Here is a 19,954-nt window from a genome sequence, read left to right as displayed (position 1 = left end):
TAGTTTGAACTACGTTATATACAGTTAGCTAGTTAAAGTACTTTATACAGTTAGCTAGTTTAACTACCGTATATACAGTTAGCTACTTTAAGTACTTTATATACAGTTAGCTAGTTAAAGTACTTTATATACAGTTAGCTACTTTAACTACTTTATATACAGTTAGCTACTTTATATACTGTTAGCTAGTTTAACTACTTTATATACAGTTAGCTAGTTTAAACTGCTTTATATACAGTTAGCTACTTTAACTACTTTATATACAGTTAGCTAGTTTAACTACTTTCTATACAGTTAGCTAGTTTAACTACTTTATATACAGTTAGCTAGTTTAACTACTTTATATACTGTTAGCTAATTTGAACTATATTATATACAGTTAGCTAGTTTAACTGCTTTATATACAATTCGCTAGTTTAACTACTTTATATAGTTAGCTAGTTTAACTACTTTATATACAATTAGCTAGTTTAACTGCTTTATATACAGTTAGCTAGTTTAACTACTTTATATACTGTTAGCTAATTTGAACTATATTATATACAGTTAGCTAGTTTAACTACTTTATATACTGTTAGCTAATTTTAACTATATTATATACAGTTAGGTAGTTTAACTACTTTATATACTGTTAGCTAGTTTAACTACTTTATATACTGTTAGCTAGTTCAACTACTTTATATACAGTTAGCTAGTTTAACTACTTTATATACAGTTAGCTAGTTTAACTGCTTTATATGCTGTTTGCTAGTTTAACTACTTTATATACTGTTAACTAATTTGAACTATATTATATACAGTTGGCTAGTTTAACTACTTTACATACAGTTAGCTAGTTTAACTACTTTATATACAGTTAGCTAGTTTAACTACTTTATATACAATTAGCTAGTTTAACTGCTTTATATACAGTTAGCTAGTTTAACTACTTTATATACTGTTAACTAATTTGAACTATATTATATACAGTTAGCTAGTTTAACTACTTTATATACTGTTAGCTAGTTTAACTACTTTATATACAATTAGCTTCCATAGGGTCACCAGAAATGATAAAAATGTTATTAAACCCAAACAAAAGTGTCAAGCTGCAGCTTATTCACAGTGAGCTGGATCACGGTGAATGCCGAATACGACCACATTTTCAGATAAATATTTTACATTTTCAGAGGCATGTTGAGAAATGTTTTGATGTTACAATGAGCTAACTTATCGATTGTCACTGTTTATTCCTAGTAAAGGTTGTTCTTAAAGAAAAGACATCTTGGTTGTTTTAGATATTTAGATGTTTCAGATATTCCTGAGAAGAATGTTAAGAGACTTAATCATTTCAGTACGACCCTGAGTTGGAACTATCTGTTAGTTTCTAAACAGTACATAGGGGCCAGTTTTCAACTTAAATTTTATTATTATCCCGAAGGACATTTGGTTTGTCATTAAACACTAATAGATCTATGGTCAAAGACATCATTGATTTAGATGTCAGTGTTGTTTTAAACCAGCTGTACTAGATGTAATGCTGTTGTAGGAGATGTGGAAAAATCAGTGTGTCTTATCTGCGAGTCAGTTATCAGTAAAATGTGAGAGAGTCATTACTGGAGGCGGCTGTGTTTCCATCATGGCCTGTTTTACCACAGGAACCAGTGAACCTCGCAGCACTTTGCTGACTTCAGTGGCCTGGAGGTCAACAGGACTGATAAACATCTCCCACCTCTCACGCTTTAGTTTTCATTAACTCCCCCTCCAGCACACACTCACCTCTCCAAACCAGAGCCACATGGAAAAAATGATCATCTTGGCTTGTAGCAATGCTCCATTTATTTCCAGTCAAATGTATTGTTTTCATTTTTAATCAGTTCCCTGATTCAATACAAATACTGAATAATACAAAATACTCAAACTGAACACACAATACCACATTGTACAAATACAAGTAAAAGTTCTGCATTGAAAAAGTACATAAGCATAATCAGGAAAATGTTCTTAAAGTATTAAAAGTAAAAGTACTCAAAGCAGTAAAATATCCACTGTGACTGTTATACTGTTATATATTATATCATTAGATTATTATTACTCATCCATGAAATGTTTTTGCATGAAAATTACTTAAAACGATTATCAAAATAGTTGCTGATTAATTTTCTGTCAATCGACTAATCAGTCAATTGCAGTGGTGAATGTAAGTAAGTACATTTACTCAAGTACTCTATTTAAGTACTGATTTGAGATACTTAACTTGAGTCTTTTATTACGAAGAGACAAACCATGAAGGAGGACTGAGGGGAAATCAAAAGGAAACAGTCAGAAAATGGTCCAAACTACTAACTACTACTAAATTACAATTAAACAACGCTGCTAATTCAAACACTGAGGAAACATGATTCCACAATCCAAACAGAATCAACTCTTTTCTAAGCCGACCTTATTTCACCCGTCAAACTCTCTGTTCTTGAAGGCCGGGGCACATATTCAGTTTACAATGATAAACGTGACCATCGCAATTCATAACCTTTTTAAAAATGAGTCAGGCTTCTCACTTTTAGCTGACAGCCATTGATTTTGCTGAAATTACAACTGATATTCTCAGATGTAGCTAGCTAATTAAGCTAATGTTAGCTCCAGTAGTTGGTTGAAAAGTCTCTGACTGACTTTTTAATATTTCCAGCTAAATAGTTAAACAAGAACAATGTAATGGGTGTGTAAGGTTCTCTATAAGACTGAGGCTAAAGCTAACAGGTCCCAGGTAGAAAGTCCTCATAAAGGAGCTGCATTGTTCTTGAATTGCAGGGTAGCACTAGTTAGCCCTACGGTATTATACATAGTAAATAAATTTAATACAAATCTTATTTCATTCTAATGTACCACTTGGATGATTTGGATGTAGAAAACATATTTGGACGAGCAGCATGGTTAAATTTATGCTTTAATGTTCATATTTTCAGGAAGTATTTTTTAAGATGAGGATTGACTAATGACTACGGGAAATGTAAAGCTATAACACACGTTTGTCTGGAGTGAAAACTTAAACAGCAGGACAGAGCTGCTAACATTAGCATAAACTCTGAGTATCATATTCCACCCAGTGAGGAAATGCTACACAGTGGATGTGCTAGTTGTTAACAGGGCTTTTTCAAACCTGTGACCCCACAAACTAATTTAAACTAGTTAGTTAATTAAATTCTCCCTCTCCTCGGAGTAATGCTGAGTTACTACTGTAGGTTGTAAGATAGTTAGCCAGACATGCTACCGATGGCATTTTAAATGTTTAATTTATTCCTTACACTTGTGAAAGCTATAGAAGACATGACTATAGACTGAGGACGGATTTAGCAAAAGGTCAAACTAGTTCGGTGAAAACGTGACTCACTGGGGACAGAAGACAAAGGTATCATGAGTGACAGGGTTAAATTGAAAATATAATTGGAAAATATAAGACAAATCCTTTTCCTGTCAGCTGCTGACAAGATTTTCCTTCTCTCAGCTCATAAATGTCACATCTCGGTAACTTGGGAATTATAGAGAAGCCCAGCTGTCCCCGTCGTATTTACCCCTGTGGCTCTATCGCTCGTAGCGGATCAACTGTGACGTATCTCTGATGTCCCTGCAGGCCTGGTACCTGAAGGCAGCACAGTGAATCCATGTTGATCTTCTCACTCAGAAAGAAAGCCACTTGGTATATTTCCCAAAATGTTGAACTATTTCTTTAAGGCACCTCATAGGGATTGCAGTACAAGTTATACACCGAAGAATGAAAACAAAATCATAAGGAAGGTTGGACCCACCACTGAATTTACTAATCGTAGAATCACAGAATATATTAAGTCCTAATGAATTACAGTGAAAAAATTAGGACAGAAGTAGAAGCAATGCTGCATATGGAAACTGCATTTGCTCTTCGTTTTAAAATGAAATCTGCTTTTAAGCCCCTCTTTTCCTGGACTTCCTGGATTAGATGGAGCCTGAAACTTAAGAACCCGTCTGAGAAAACGTTAAACATAATACCTTTATAATGACGCGTCTGCTGGAGGTTTAATCTGTGTGGAACTTTATATAATAACATCTGAGATTTCGAAAATAAAGTCAAAATATTTCGAGAAAACAGTTGTATTTAAAATAAAAAGAGTCCTAATCAATCAATATCAAAGAGTATTAATAATCTTAAAATATTACAACTTTTTTTTCGAAAATAGTACAACATTATTCTCAACATGTTTTTTTGGGGGTAAAATTACGACTTCATTTTTAAGATTGTCACTTATTTCTATAAATAGTAGAACTTTATTCTTATCATATTCCAATTATTTTGTAAAATGATGACTTGTTTTTGAGATTTTATGATATTTTATGACTTTATTCTCTAAATATTATTATGTTGTTATTCTTGAGATATTCTCTTTTTTCCCCATAGAATTGTGACTTTATTCTTGATATATGACTTTTTTTGTCAAATCTCAAAGACTTTTATGTAGGACGTATTTTAATACGTTATCGTCTGTTTTTCCTTTTCACGTCTTTCTTCTGCCCTTTGCCCCTCTATGAAAACACTCAGAAGAAATAAAACGAATGCAGTTCTTTCTTATATAGCTTCACTTCCTCCTGTTTTCTTTGTTCAGTCATCTTTCAGACGGCGATCAGGTCCTGCTAAAACTCGAGGTCCCAACCGGACTCTTCATCAGGAGGAGGGTCTTCTATGTCCTCTGGGAAATAGTCAAAGTTGCTGTTGTCCAATGGCCCGTTCACCTGACAGAAGGACACAGGATGTTAACGCTCTCTTCTGTGTACTGTTACCTCACAGAGACACTGAAGGATACCCACTGCAGGTGTGAACGGAGACTCTACGGATCCCTGGCGGAGGCCGTCCCAGTTGAAGCCCTCAAACCACCTGAAGGACAAAGACATGTTACACTACAGTCTTATGTCCGACAGATATCTCACGATAAGCTTCTTTCCCGTCTCACTTGTGTTTCTGGATGTCCTTCACTCCATTCTTCTGATTCCCCAGCCTCTCTGAAGGATTGTCCCTGAGAGACACACATCGATTGTAAAGACGTTTGAAATGAAAACCAGAACTCCGTTTTACTTTATCTGAACAGTTCAGGTGCACCAACAACCTGCAGAGTCGTTTGATGAGGTTAGCAGCACTCTTGGTGATCTTCTTTGGGAACTCGATCATGTCGATGCCTCTCAGGATGATGTTATAGGTCTTCATGGGATCAGAGCCTGAAAACGGAGGACTGGAGACAGACAGTGGGTTTATACAAACTGGGCCCACTGACTTCCTACATTCAGTCTCCAGACTTCAGCCAAGTCTGGATTACCAGGTGGACAAGGATCCCTGCAGTGCACCACTTTATCACTGCACTGCTATAATATTGTCGAACATTTTGCATATCCATGTTAATATTGTGATTGGTTTAAAACAGATCGCAGACTCTTGATGTGCATTCATTCAGGGTATTAAATGGTCTTTGTTTGTTACTTGTCAATCCGGCCCTGTGGAGGACCAAACCTGGCTGAATAGGAAATAAACGGAGGAAATGGTTATTATTCTGTCAGATTTCATGGTGTCCTCCGCACAGAGACAAGATAACAGAACATTTCTGGTTCAGCATGCCGACATAGTGAGTAACATCTCACTGGTGTACCTGCCACTGAGCAGCTCAAAGACCAGTATTCCCAGAGACCAGCAGTCGGCTGAACTGTCGTGGCCTTTGTTCAGGATGATCTCGGGGGCGACGTATTCAGGAGTCCCACAAAATGTCCACGTCTTCTTACCCAGACCCACCTTCTTAGCAAAGCCAAAGTCCACCTGTGCAAAAGAAGAAACACGCATTATGAATATTTTCTTTGTGAAATATCTGAAACACATTTCCGGGCGTCCACACCAGCTTGGCGTATCCTCGGTGGTCCAGGATGATGTTCTCCGGTTTGAGGTCTCTGTAGATGATTCCTCTGGAGTGCAGGAAGGCCAGAGCCTCGATGACGCAGCCCGTGTAGAACCGAGTGATGCCGTCATCGAATGATCCCCTGCAACAGAAGTGAAGGATGACGCCGAGGATTTCCAGATGTTTCAGAGCTGAACACACACACACACACACACACACCTGTCTCGCAGTAACGTCCACAGTTCTCCTCCGAGACAAGCCTCCAGCAGCATGTAGAGATATTTGGAGTCTCTGAAAGTCCGATACAACCTGCAAGAAGACAAAGAGTTTTAAAACTTAAAGGAATCATTTTTTATGTGAAAAAGTATGGATGCAACATGTAAATTAAATAACTTATTAAGATATTTAAGGACAAATTCAAATGACAGACACTCAAGTTTTACCAGACAGATTATTATTTGACTGCTTTGTATATTGTTTTTTATAAAATAAAAGAGGGTGGAGATACATAAAATAGAGAGGATGGTAACATAACCAGAGGTGGAGGAAGTATTCACATCCTTTACTGAAGTAAAAGTACTAATACCACACTGTAAAAATACTCTGTTTGAAGTCCTGCATTGAAAATGTTACTTTAGCTTTTATAAAAGCAGTAAAATGTCCTCCTGTGTCTGTCCTCCTGTTATATATTCTGTCATTAGATGATTATTCCTCATCGTTAATGTGAAGCAGGATGTTACTGTTGGAGTTGAGGTGGAGCTCATTCTGAACTATCAGCTAATGATTATTAGTTCATTCTGCATGAATCAGCTGATTATTTTCTCCATTAATCGATTGATTGTTTGGTTTGTAAACATTCTGCTGTCACAGTGACCCAGAGCCCAAAGTGACGCCTTCACAAAGCTCCACATTATTAACAAAGACAAATGACTCAAACAATTATCAAAATAATCAATCAATCATTGGCTGATTGATTAATTGACTAATCGTTTCAGCTGCACTTGTATAAACTGTTGGGGAGTTTGATTTATAACAAAACATCATGTCTTATAAACTCTTCATGTTTTATGTGTAAAATATTGATTTGTAAAGTAACTAATAGTGAAATAAAAAGTACAATATTCCCTCTGAGATGTGGTGAAGTAGAAGTAGAAAGTGGCATGAAAATACCTCAAATTTGTAGTAATTGCAGTACTGGAGAAAAATGTACTTGGTTAAATTCCACCACTGATGTCACGTCTGAGGTGTGACGCAGCGTAGTGCACCTGAATAAATCCTCAGCAACATAAAAGTGCAGAGTGACCTGATGATGAAAGGACTGTGAGCCTCCATCATGATGCGGCGCTCTGACAGGATGTGGCCCTGCTGGCTGGTGTCCAGGATGTGACGCTTCTTCAACACTTTCAGGGCAAACGATCGAGTGGAGTCGTTCTTTAATTGCACCTGAACTCACAAACACACTCGTTCAGTACAGACGGACTGGAAAATATATATATATATATATATATATATATATATATATATATATATAAATAAACACTCACCAGCTCCACACGGCTGAAGCCTCCCATCCCCAGAGTGCAGATGATGTTGAAATCACTGAGTGACACACTGGAGAAGAAGTCTGCCTCTGCCTGCAGTCTGAAAGACATGAAATGAGAGATAAATCTCCTTTAGGTGTCCAGGTCCAACAGGACACTGTAACACTAACACATCCACTTCACTACAAGTTATAAATTATATATTTACAGTTTAAAATACACTGTGTGTGCTTTAACATGTACGTACCATCCATCTATAAATCCTGCACACTGTACATTCTGTATATACTTCATCTTCTTTGCATCTATTTACAATCTACAGTTTACCACTGTATGTTTATATATATATATATATATACCTACTTGTGATGACATATATATAATAGTTAAATGTCGTCCTTGTTTTTAGCTGTAAATTGTTCTGTGTGTAACATTGAGAGCAACTTAAAACCTTATATTCCTTGTAAGTACACACTCATACTTGGCCAGTAAAGCTGATTCTGATTCTGGGCTGGAGGAACATCATTACTCAAGTTTCCATCTTAATTGCCAGAACATTTACATAACGAGCTGCATGTCTTTCAGACTGTGGAGAGCTGAACTTCTCGTGTAGGAAAAGGTCGACTCTTGCTTAGCGTTCCTCCAACCGTCTACAGCAGCTGCTAGTCGAGCCTCTGTGCACATAAATACTTCTTCAAAATACATCCGTGAACTCACTTGGCATTGACCTCGTCGCTCTCGTACTGCTTGTTGTTGACGTCGTCCAGTCCTCCAATCAGCTGCTTGAAAGACCTTTAACACACGAACGAATGAGGAGCCGAAGCAACAAGTAACACAAAGGCGCCTTCACAGGGTGAATCACAGACTCCACCACCGTATGAAAACTGATGTTTATGGTGAACAAAGGTCCTCACTCACTCTCTATCGATGACCAGACATGTGACGTCTCCCACAGCGGTGACGCTGGCTGTTCGAACGTCCTCGCTGCCGAGGAGGCAAAGACATGAAAAGCAGGATGAGTTTAGTGACCGACTTAAAGTTAACATACAAACAGAGCTGTTCCAAAATGTGTGTTATTGTTGGATTGTGTTGTGTATACCTTTATATATAAACACTTACTGTATATGAAATATAAGGTCAATGTAACGTCTATACCATAGTTTGTAGACATCCTGTCTCTCTGTCCGTCCCTCCAGCCACATTCCCACTTCCCCAAACCCATTCATTGCAAATAATACAATGGAAACTACTCTACCTGTCCACCAGAGGTCCTCAGACTCAAGACTTTTCCACCTCATCCAGTCACCTGACTCCTCATAAACCTGCTCACCTGTTTCCACTTACCCCCGTCAGCCCTACAGTATATAACCGGCCCATTTCCCTGCCACTGAACTGTCCCTGAACTGTCCCTGAACTGTCCCTGAACTGTCCCAGTGTGCCTCGGTTGTCTGTGTTTGAGTCATTCCAGTTTCCTCGCCCTCCCACCTGCATGACAGGAAGCCGTTGTTTTCCATTCACTTCAGCATTAAACGAACATGAGCTTTCTTGAAACAGGTAATCCATCACCGTGAACTATTCTCTGCCTTTACGGGTGTTTTTCACAGGCACACAGGCCTAACCCACTCACAGTTGTCGCGTCCGTTGCTAGCTAGCTTACGGCTAACGTCTGTACAACTGGTACTGGTGCTGCTTCCACCTTTGGCTGAGATGACGGACATGACACGTACGGCCACTAGAGGTCTCTGTCAGTCGCGTTTCAGGAATTTAAACAAACACTGTGGTTTTCTGGTTCAGTCTCAATCTAAAACATACAGTATCTCAAAGTATGAATCTCTGTGAGTTCTTGTAATTTGTGTGTGTGTGTGTGTGTGTTCCACCCTTTCAGAGCCTGCTCTCCGAACCAGTCCCCTTTAGAGAGGGTCTTCACATCCACCTGCTCGAAACTGGGTGAGTTCTGCTGAGAGACTTTCACCTGTGGACATCACAGATCACATCATCTCTTATCTTTTAGTTTTTAGGTTGTCACATATTTGTCGCCGACTGTTGTTGACGTAATATTCGCGTCTGCTGAACATCACATCATCCTTTTACAAAATTTGCACTTGTTTGTCTTCTGGATTTTATTGTCCAGCTGCGTATGATATCTCACCAGCACAGCGGTTTTTGGCAGCGTGAGAAAATCGAATGAGCGCGTTCAGTCGGCCGATCGGCTGCATGTGGGACGCTCTGAATCTATCGCGTCAGTATTAAATGAACTGGACGGTACAGATGGTAAGTGTCTGTGTATTATGATGAACTTAGAAGCCATATGAACTGGATGTTGGAACTAGCTACCTAGCCTAGCAGCCTACCGCTACGTCACACGTTTTAGCGTCCAGAGGCATTTTGGTCTGCGCCTGTCGATAATGCCAGAGAGGTTCCAGACTAATTTGCATTTGTGAATTTGTCTGCCAGGCTAACGGACTGCTACTATCCACCTACTCCAATCTCATCACGTAGCCAAATAAAGTTAGCCTGACATCACCAATTCACAGATTGTAAATAAGTCTGGAACCTCTCATTTCATTTGCAGTTTCCAAGGGGCGTTATCAGACCAAAATGCCTCTGGACGCTACAACCAATCAGTGCAGTTGTTCTTCTTTTCTTTCTCTTTCCTTCTCTGTTAAGTCCTTCATTCTCTTGTCATCCCTCTTCCTCACCTGTCCTTCACTGATGATGAAGAATGTGTCTCCGGTGGCTCCCTGACGGATAATGTAATCACTGTCACTGTAATGAGTCTGAGAGAGAGAGCAAACAGAGATGTGAATCATGTGTATACAATACCTCAGATAACTGAACACGTTTCTAACGATTTGTATTAGTCAGATGGCAGAAACAGATACTGGATCTCTGTGATAGAGTGCTTATAATAGAAAAGTGTTTGGAAATCATCACCTCCTCCAAAACATCGGCCAGTTTACTGAGAATGTCCTCAGGTAGCGACTGAAAAGAGGGAACGCTGGGAGGAGAGTTGAGAGCGAGAGATGTGAGTCATTCTCATGTGGCGAGAGCTGAAAACAGTGAAGTGGTGAGCATATGTATGAGCTGTACCTTCGGAGGAAGTCTGTGTACTGGGAATGTTTGATGAGACCAGTCCTCATCATGATGGTCTGGAAACCCTGACGGTCGATCGCCCAGAGCTTGATGTCGGTCAGAGCTACAGACAGAAATGTCACAGCAAACACTTCATATCGTCTGCAGATGATTTGAGTTTTACATCAGAAAACTAAATAACTCAGCGTCTCTTTAGGCTTTGAATGTATAGACTGTATTCATGTTCCTATGAATTTGTGTACAAGAAGAGCCGCTGTCTCCTTTAAATTGACCAATGTTCAACCTTATTTCCTTGTATTATTCATCAGGGTGGAGGGTCTGAAACATCCACTTCAGCCCGATGTAGCTCTGACATACGCTAGATTTGTTTTGTTTCCTTTTCCCAAACCTCTGGGAGATAAAGGAGGTGTTCGGTCTGTCAGGACAGGACGTATTGTTAGTTAACTGCTGTACTTATTTGAACAGGTCAAAATCTCCTTTTCAAGACCCGTATCAACACACACAACTTCACAGCACAATTTAAATACACAACAGACGCTGGTTCCATATTAAAAGTATTGGTCTTGACAGTGAGTCAGCCAGAAGGAAAGATTTTATGGTTCTGGACGACCTTGATGGGGACGATTCATTGCTTCATTCAGATATTACTCATTCCTGTATTTACAATTTAGATCTGCTTTAAAAGCTCTCAAAGTCAAATGGGGCCACGGTCTCATAGACCACCACTCGTTCAGTACATGAAATATGTCTTTTATGCACAGGACCTCTCGGGCTGCATTCAGACTGAATCCGGCGGTTGCTGCGATTAATGCACCCGATCCAGGGGGTGGCGGTAATGCACTTTAAAAGCAGTTTGCCGACTCCCTCTAACAACAAAGAGAAGAAGAAGACCTTTAACCCCTGACCCGGACAGCTAGTATGCCAGCTCGTACGAGTGATCGTCGGTCCACATCAACAGATTAAAAAACACACTTTTACTTTCGATAAATGACCAGGATACGAGGCCTATCATTACCGTGTGGTTTAAACTGGTGTACAGGGCCAAAGACTACACTCCTTGCTAACCATGCTGCTGATATGTCAGTAAAAGGTAAAGAAGGTTCTTCTTCATGCGGGCGTCTTTCGGTCTGATCGGCCACCGCAGCGAGTTGCTCGTTATTATTCGGGGGAAGAAAAAGAGAGTGAGAGAGATGAAAAGTAGGATGTGGAAATATATTTCTTATTTAATTATATGCCAATATTAAATCAACATTTGCCTGATTTAACGTGACGTCTGGTATAAACCACTCCCACCTCCGGTCTTCTATCCGAATACAGAGACAGATAACGTCTCTGTACGCCTCCAGTACCCCTCCAGTACCCCGACCCCTGTGCCTTACACCAACCACAATCCTCCCTCCCATGTGACCAGCAGCTTGCATGTAATGAAACAGGACTTGTTTAAAAAGCGGAGCAGAGTTGAACCTGGTCACAGCCTGGAGGGGAGACTGCGTGACAAATATGTGGCGTGTGATAGGCTGGGATCACCGTTTCATTCCCAACGGCCTGACCTTAAACCGATTTTTATTAGAAGATTTTTTTGTTTTATTAGATTTTCACTGAGATGGAGTTTGATCGTATCCTAACATAACCTAAAACTAATTCAAACCTTAACCTTAAAAGCAGGATGTAACCTTCAAACAGTCCTTCGAGGTTGTGAGGACCGGCCAACGTGTCCTCACAATGCCGAAATGTCCTCACTACGACTGCTTAAAACTGGTTGGTCGTTGGTGGCTCTTTTGCAGATGGAAATATTTGATGTATGTTAAATAACTGGTATCTCCGCCTGTTATTATCCCATCAGAGGTTTCATTTTACAACCTGTCACATCCTGCTGCTTTGCTTCACAGCGGGAATCACAGTGTCTTAAATCCAGCAGGGCAAGTGACACTGAACTGGTTTTCTGGCTTCTGAGTTTTCAGTTGAATTACCTGTCGACCTCCATGTTGCTATAGCGACATCATGCCATCCTACATGTTTATTTACATGTGAATCCATCACTCCTGACCCTCTCTAAACCATTATCCACTCTGCCTCACCCTCCACTCTTTTCAGTATCATCCTCTGTATGGACTCACTACAGAGTGGACCTCGTCATCTGCAGTGAAGTCTGAATCCTGAGTGCACTTTTCATGCTGCTCAATCGACACCCAGCGCTTCATTTTACAATTTAAAGGAGCACTCCATCAATTTGACACGTGACGATCACTTTTACTCTCCACGGAGAGAGTCCTACTCAGCCTGTTTTATGATGTCTTCTGTGAGTCTGCAGGGAGCTTCGCTATGTCGGAGAAAATAACCCTTAATGATGTCTTCAGGGTTTTGAGTGGGGGTTTCAAACTACCGGCCCAGGGGAGATATTCAGCCTGCGAGGCGCCCCACATGCAAATACATGTTTTTCCATTTTTCCCTAGTCTTTTATTTTAAAGTAATCATTCAATTCTCCAGTAAGGTTGCAGCATAAAAAATGGCTTTTTAGTTCACATTTACAGATTCAGCTGTAACAAGCTACACAACCTGTCAATACAGGATTTTGTTACCTTTGGACAGAGCCTGGCTAGCAGTTTCCCCTAGTTTCCAGTCTTTATGCTAAGCTAAGCTGCTGGCTGTAGCTTCATATTTAGCATACATGATCTGGAGTCGTGTTTGTGTCTCCTGATGAATGAAGTCCAGTATTCTCTCTCTGTTAGCTCTGTTTTTGGTCTCCTCCACCTCCTGAGGGAAACATCTGTCTCTTTAGCTGCTAAATGCTGCACTATGTTCAACAGCTCGTCTCTGACTGTGTCTCCTGTTACTTGAAACTATGCTGGTGGAAGCACTGAGAATGGACCAAAACATTAAAGTTGCGTCTCTGAAAACTAAAACGATGAGCTGAAAGACACTAAAACGCTCCGTAGAGCTGAGGTGATAGTTCTCTGTGGGGTCATTCGCTCTGCTGAGAAGGTGATTGGCTGCAATCTGCCACCTCTCTAGGACCTGTACGCCTCCAGGACCCTGAGGCAAGCAGGTAAGATTGTGGCTGACCCCTCCCACCCCGGACACAAACTGTCTCAGTCACACTTCTCCAGCAGGAGGCCAAAACATCACGCCATAAGAACAGTTTCTTCCTGTCTGGCTTCGCCAACGAGACCCAGTTACAACGTAAAGCCCCCCACATCTGACTCAGTGCTTCACATTAACATAAAATATTGCACATATTCTTTATGCTGTGAACTTCAGCACATTACCATGTTAATATTTTGCACACTCCTGCACAAACTGTACAGCTCTTTTATTATATAGCAAATTCCTTGTATGTGAAAACTAACTTGGCAATAAACCTGATTCTGATTGAAGGAGGCAAACAGAGAGAAGTTGAGCTCAGAACCTCATTTAAAGATAAACGTGCTGTAAAGAGCTGCCTGACCTTTTTTTTTTATACCTCCCACAGAAAAAAATACAAGAGCGCTGTAAACAAAGTCCTGTTAGAGGGTTTCATCAGTCAGGGTCGAGGCATCCTGCAGCACATCAAAGTGATACACACAGAAAAAAACACACAAACAGAAATCAGTTTGACACCGAATTTAAGGCCAATCAATCACCTACAGCCGGGAAATAAAGGGATTTGAATTGCAAAGAGTAAACACGCAGAGTGTCACAACATCGACCGAGAGGTGAAGGAAACGAAAAGGGACACAAGTGAAAGTCTCCAGAAGAGTTTCCCTCTCAAATAAAAGACTTGTTAATTGTTCAGGTATCTCTTGTTATAGATTAAATATATATTTTAAGAAATCCTATAAATATATTTTTGATAACTCATCTTGAACTCATGGACATAAATTTATCCAATCCAATAAGCCCGTCATATAAAACCACACGTGACTGTTAAAGGAATAGTTAGATATTAGACGAGAAGATTGATAACACTCTCGGATCTGGTTAATATAAAGCTGCAGCCATTAGCTGTTAGCTTAGCTTAGCATAAAGTCTGGAAACAGCTAACCTGGCTCAAAAACAATTTGTCATTATACTTGTAAAGTATATTTAAAAGTTCTTTACTTAAGTACATTTTTGAGGTACTTGTACTTTACTTGAGTATTCTCTTATTTTCTGCTACTTAATACTTCTTCTCCACTAAAATTCAGAAGGAAATAGTTTTTACTCCCCTACATCTACATGTACATTTGATAATTTTAGTTACTCGTTACTTTGCAGATTCAGATTAAATAAATAAATAAATAAATAAATAAATAGTTATGTATTAAGGTTAAGTTAAACTTTATTGATCCCCGGGGGTAAATTCATAGTCTACCCAGCAGAATATAAAGTAATTAAAATAATAATAATAAAATAAACATTATTCCACTTTTACTTTCGGTACTTTAAGTATATTTTGATGGTAATACTTTTGTACTTTTACTTAAGTAAAATTTAAATGCAAGACTTTTACTTGTAAGAGAGTATTTCTACACTGTGGTACTTGTACACTGTGCTGCCCAAACATAGCCCAACATCACGCCCTCCTTCACTCATTCACTTCCCTCCATATAACAGACACTCAGTAGTTTACTCTTTAGTACGCAGTTAATTGAGATTTATGAATCATTATCTTTTTGCATCATCAGCTGCAGAGTCTGTTGTCTGGCACTACTTTCTTTATTTCTTTTTTTAGGGCACTATAGAGCATTTATTTCTCACTAAGAGCTTCAATAAAATGGCAGTGAATTTAGTACACCATAAAGTAAATGGGGGGGGACTTCAGACACAGCCGGAGTAAGTTAACTATCACAAGCAGAAAACTGACAGTAATGTCATTTAAACTGCAGTATCTATCTTAAGCTAACGTTAGCCAACATGCTAGTGGTCATACCAGATCAAGTAGTAGAAAAACGTGAAAAAGTGTGTTGAATTGAGCGAAAGGACATTTTTGTTGCTTATGAATTAAACTTTCATCTGTAAGAAGCAAAAACAATAATTTCATCATCCATAAATCACATAGAATCATATTTAAAGAATTCTTACTAATGATATCGAGCCATGCAGATGGTTTCAGTTTAATTTAGTCAGATTTCGAGATATCTGTCTTTAAGAATCATTTTTCTAAAAGCAATAAGTGGGAAAAGTCTGTTTTTGTGTGTGTGTTCGTGTGAAGCAGCAGCGAGGAAGACTTTGAGTTTGTTAAGTGAGGCTGTGCAGGGATGATGTTTGTGTTTGACCTTCATCACAGTGTCCATTTGTCGCTGGATGAATAAATGTTGCTGCACCATTAAAGCGTTTTTCGCAGCCTGAATTCATTTCATTTCCAGCAGCATTGATAGACGTAGTGACCTTCCCCGGTGCTGTCAGGGTCGCTGATGGGACGCACGACACTGAATGACAAAATCATGAGCCATTTTCACCAGCTCGGAACATCAGATTGCTAGAAAATAATGGGCTTGTTGGTGGGAACAGCTGGGCTCCTCGTTCAAGCATGTAATAAGTGTGTGTGTGTGTGTGTGTGTGTGTGTGTTTACCTGTCACAGTTGCTGTGCGAGTGCAGTTGTACAGGATCGCCAGTTCTCCAAACACTTTTCCTTGACCAATGGTGCATATTTTCTTTCCTTGTTTAGTCACCTCAACCATTCCCTCTGTGGACACACGTTCAAAGGTTAAAAGGTAGAGAGTCGACCACCACGCTAGCAGAGCTAAATGCTAACATCAGCATGCTAACATGGTCACAATGCAAATATCAGCATGCTAATGTTTAGTGATTTGCAGGGTTGCCAACTTTTGTCAACCAGCTGGAGTTTTGTTTTTACCTTTAGCCACACTAGCATGTCTCAGTCTATTGTTCCACCATTTTGGACTATTTGATGGATTGTCATGAAATGTGGAAATTTTTGTAGGAAAGTTAGCATCACCCTGGTTCGCTTGACAAAAAATCCAACAGGATTTTTAATTGGATTTTGGATTATTGAAGAAAATAAGCTCTGTGGCAAACAAAGGTTTATGTTCAGGGAGATAATCTTCACTAATGAACTCCACTTTTATGATTTTTGAAGCGTAAATGGAATCGCCATAAGTAAAAAGCTAACGTTAGACTATAAACAAACTACACCACGGTCGCATTACTTCAACGTCACCAAGACTAAGCTTAACTTTTAAGAGAATATAGATAGATATAGATATGTAGACAGATATAGAGTATAAACACAACGAGGCTGTAAAGGCGCACGAGTGAGTAGATGACTTTCCATGAAGATGTTAATGTCTGCGACAACCTCTGTAGTCTCATTTAGCCACTTAGCAACCACCTTTTTTAAGACACGTAAAAGCTTCAAAAAGAGTGGAGGTATCGACTGACGTATTTTATGTTGTAGAACAAAACGTTGAAGTCTCTTGAGCTTGTGTTAACCACAGACCTTATTTCAGGCATCTAACCAAAACTCATTTCCCGGATTTAGAGCTCATTCCTGCAGCACTCTATATCAACCTGCTGGTGGCGCTAGTAGAAACATCAGGGGATCCCTAACGTGAGTAGGATTCATCATATATGGACCACACATGTCTGTACAGGATTTCATGGCAATCCATCCAATATTTGTTGAGATATTTCAGTCTGAACCGACAGAGCTTACCATCCCTACAGAGCCATGTAGCTAGCATGGCTAAAATCATGCAACTGTATGAGCACACATGCACAGACTGAGAGTATCACTATGAAAACAAACCCATCCTCACTAAACCGCTTCAAGGAAAGCCATGAATTCAAAAGAGGCGATTGAGTTTCTGTTGAGAACTGAAAGAGACTAAACTGAACAATGTGGGTTCATCAGAGGCATTTTAAACAGAGACACGAGGGAGCAGCGCGGCAGTCGAGCCTTTCAGTCCGACTGTCCTTGAGAGCGAAGAACAAGTCGATGTGAGAGTGTCGGCAACACGCGACTGAACACAGGTTTACAACACAAGCTCCTGTGCATTTATTCATGCTGTATGTGTGTGAGCAGCAGTTTTATCACACCTACCAGACGATGACCTCACCGTGACATCACTTTAACTACTGACTATATCCATAATACATCTCCTCCTGCTATTTTCTCCCTACCAGGCCTCCTCCACCTTTTACTTTGTGTCACATGGTGTCAGTGATGGAGACTCCGTTCACTTCGGCTCGTTTGTAGTCTCGTTTTTGGCAGCAGAAACACAACATTGACCTTTTAAGTTTATATGGTGGACTCGTGTTTGTTTGTGATGAACGATGTCCAGTCTTCTCTCTCCGTTAGCTCTGTTTTTGGTGTCCTCCACCTCCTTTAGCTGCTAAATGCTGCACTATGTTCAGCAGCTCGTCTCTACAGGCGTACTCACATTACTGGTGTTGTTAAGTCGGTTTGTTATTGTAAGTCGTGTGTCTTTCGCCTTACCCTCCAGGACGTAGACTGTGGAGCCGTCGTCTCCCTCCTGGATGACGCAGCAGCCCTTGGTCAGGCTGGTGGGATGCATACAGTCCATGATGGTGAGAATCTGCACACATGAGCCAACAAATGAGTCGTTTCTTTTAAATTAAACACACGAGAAGGATGATGATGATGTGTCGCTACCTGCCCGTGTTCCAGATGTTTCATGAAGTCATTGTCCATCAGAGCCCTCTGGATCAGCTCACTGGACCTACAAATACACAACAAGGTCAGTCCACATGTGTGTGTGTGTGTGTGTGTGTGTGTGTGTGTGTGTGTGTGTGTGTGTGGTCTCCTGTGCTCACTCTTTGCTCTTGCAGTAGCTGGTGAGTGTAACATCAGTGAGCTGGGAGGGGTCCAGCGCTGTGGGCTCTGCAGAGATGGCCTGCCTCTTTGTGCGCTGAGGTTCATCAGGAGCTGCAGGAGTCTGAACCGCTGCTCCTTAAAGACCAAAGAGACGACAGTCAGGCTCAGCTGGGCCCCCATTATCCCCTTGTTCCTCCCCGTCTCTCTCTAGATGTATTAAAGGGGAACACCCCAGAATGTGTTTCCAGGTGTTTCCAGGTGTTTGGGAGTTCTACTGCATAAAGTCTCCAGAGGGAGCTGTGTGAAGTCCATGGACTGTATATAAAGATGGACGCCATGACAGCTCCTCAAATGTGAAGCCAAAACGTCTTGATCGCCCCCTGGTGGCTGGCTGCAGTATAGGTCATAAGCCCCGCCCCCTCCATGTTAGCAGATGGGACATGGGCCAAACTGAAAAATCAAAATACACGTCAAATACATTTTCTCCAAACATGGTTTCTGTCATTTTATGTTTGATGCTATAAAAACAGGGTGAAACGTCATGATTGACAGCTGAGATTGACTGTGGTGTGCTCGCGATTGGGTCGGGCGGGTGTATGGGCGGGACCTCAATACTGCGACTCCACCCCCCAATCACCACTGTGCAGACTCCAAATGACCAGCCAAGATGGTGGCGGACGTTTCCGGGAGAGTTGGCTTCATTTGTGTACAGAGGAAGTGGCAACGCGTCGGCCATCTTTATACACAGTCTGTGGTGGAGACGCGTCGGCCATCTTTATACACAGTCTGTGGTGGAGACGCGTCGGCCATCTTTATATACAGTCTGTGGCGGAGACTTTTCCTGTTTTCAGCTTTGTGACGCTGCGTTTTCCAGCTGATCCGAGGAGGCTTTAAATAGGAAATACTGAAGTAAAGTAAAGATGGAGTAAATGTACTTCGCCTTGCCGGATAGTGAGTCCACCTTACCTGTCAGGTGTGGTGATTGCGCTGCCTCACCTGTGTTGGCCGTCTCCCCGGTGTTGGCCGTCTGCTGTGAAGCGCTGCGGTGTTTGTCCAGCTCCACCTGCAGCTGCCTGATCAGGTCGTCCTTGGTGTCCAGCTCCAGCTCCAGCTCATCGATCAGGGAGTCTCTCTGCCGGAGCTCCTCGATCTTCAGCTGCAGAGCCAGCTGGAGGTCCCGCAGGGTCCCGGTGCTCTTAGACAGCGCCATGTACAAATACATGTACAAGTATACTGAGGAGGAGGAGGGAGGGCACAGTACTGTAGACAGTACAAAAATAAAAATGTCCTTGTACGCTACTTTACATTTCTACTCTACTACATTTCACAGGGAAATATTGTACTTTGTACTACATTTAGGTGGCAGCTTGTTACTAGTTACTTTCTACAGATTCAGATTATTAATAAATGATGATGTATTATTATAGATTAAGTATATAAAGTAGTTAAACTGAGCTGCAACATCAAAGTGATGAACACATTAATGCATGAATAGTTATAATCCAGTGATATAATATATATTATTATGAAATGTGCCGTTCAGCATAATGAGTACTTTTACTTTTGGTACTTTAAGTATATTTTAATGCTAATACTTTTGCACTTTTACTTAAGTTAAAGATGTGAATACTTCTCCCACCGCTGGGTTTATGCTAATGTTGTGTTCCCCAGTAATAAT

At 40.5% G+C, this 19,954-nt stretch overlaps 1 protein-coding gene across 1 annotated transcript; it reads right to left on the bottom strand.

Annotated features, from left to right (window-relative positions):
* Nucleotides 1-4,641: 4,641 nt before the first annotated feature.
* On the bottom strand, nucleotides 4,642-19,498 carry LOC139301014 (cGMP-dependent protein kinase 1-like). The gene is made up of 20 exons (XM_070924252.1): nucleotides 19,273-19,498; nucleotides 18,276-18,411; nucleotides 18,115-18,181; nucleotides 17,938-18,037; nucleotides 16,051-16,164; nucleotides 10,517-10,622; nucleotides 10,361-10,424; nucleotides 10,126-10,203; nucleotides 9,304-9,398; nucleotides 8,345-8,410; nucleotides 8,144-8,218; nucleotides 7,430-7,526; nucleotides 7,189-7,328; nucleotides 6,105-6,194; nucleotides 5,886-6,027; nucleotides 5,646-5,809; nucleotides 5,112-5,234; nucleotides 4,959-5,021; nucleotides 4,816-4,882; nucleotides 4,642-4,740 (listed from the first exon to the last, which is right to left on the bottom strand). The coding sequence occupies exons 1-20, from the start codon at nucleotides 19,496-19,498 to the stop codon at nucleotides 4,642-4,644; spliced, it is 2,112 nt and encodes a 703-aa protein (XP_070780353.1).
* Nucleotides 19,499-19,954: the final 456 nt, after the last annotated feature.

Source organism: Enoplosus armatus, chromosome 18 (genome assembly GCF_043641665.1).
Source record: "Enoplosus armatus isolate fEnoArm2 chromosome 18, fEnoArm2.hap1, whole genome shotgun sequence".
Classification (NCBI taxonomy): domain Eukaryota; kingdom Metazoa; phylum Chordata; class Actinopteri; order Centrarchiformes; family Enoplosidae; genus Enoplosus; species Enoplosus armatus.
Note: the sequence above shows the minus strand (reverse complement) of the source record. Positions and strands in the feature narration are given on the sequence as shown.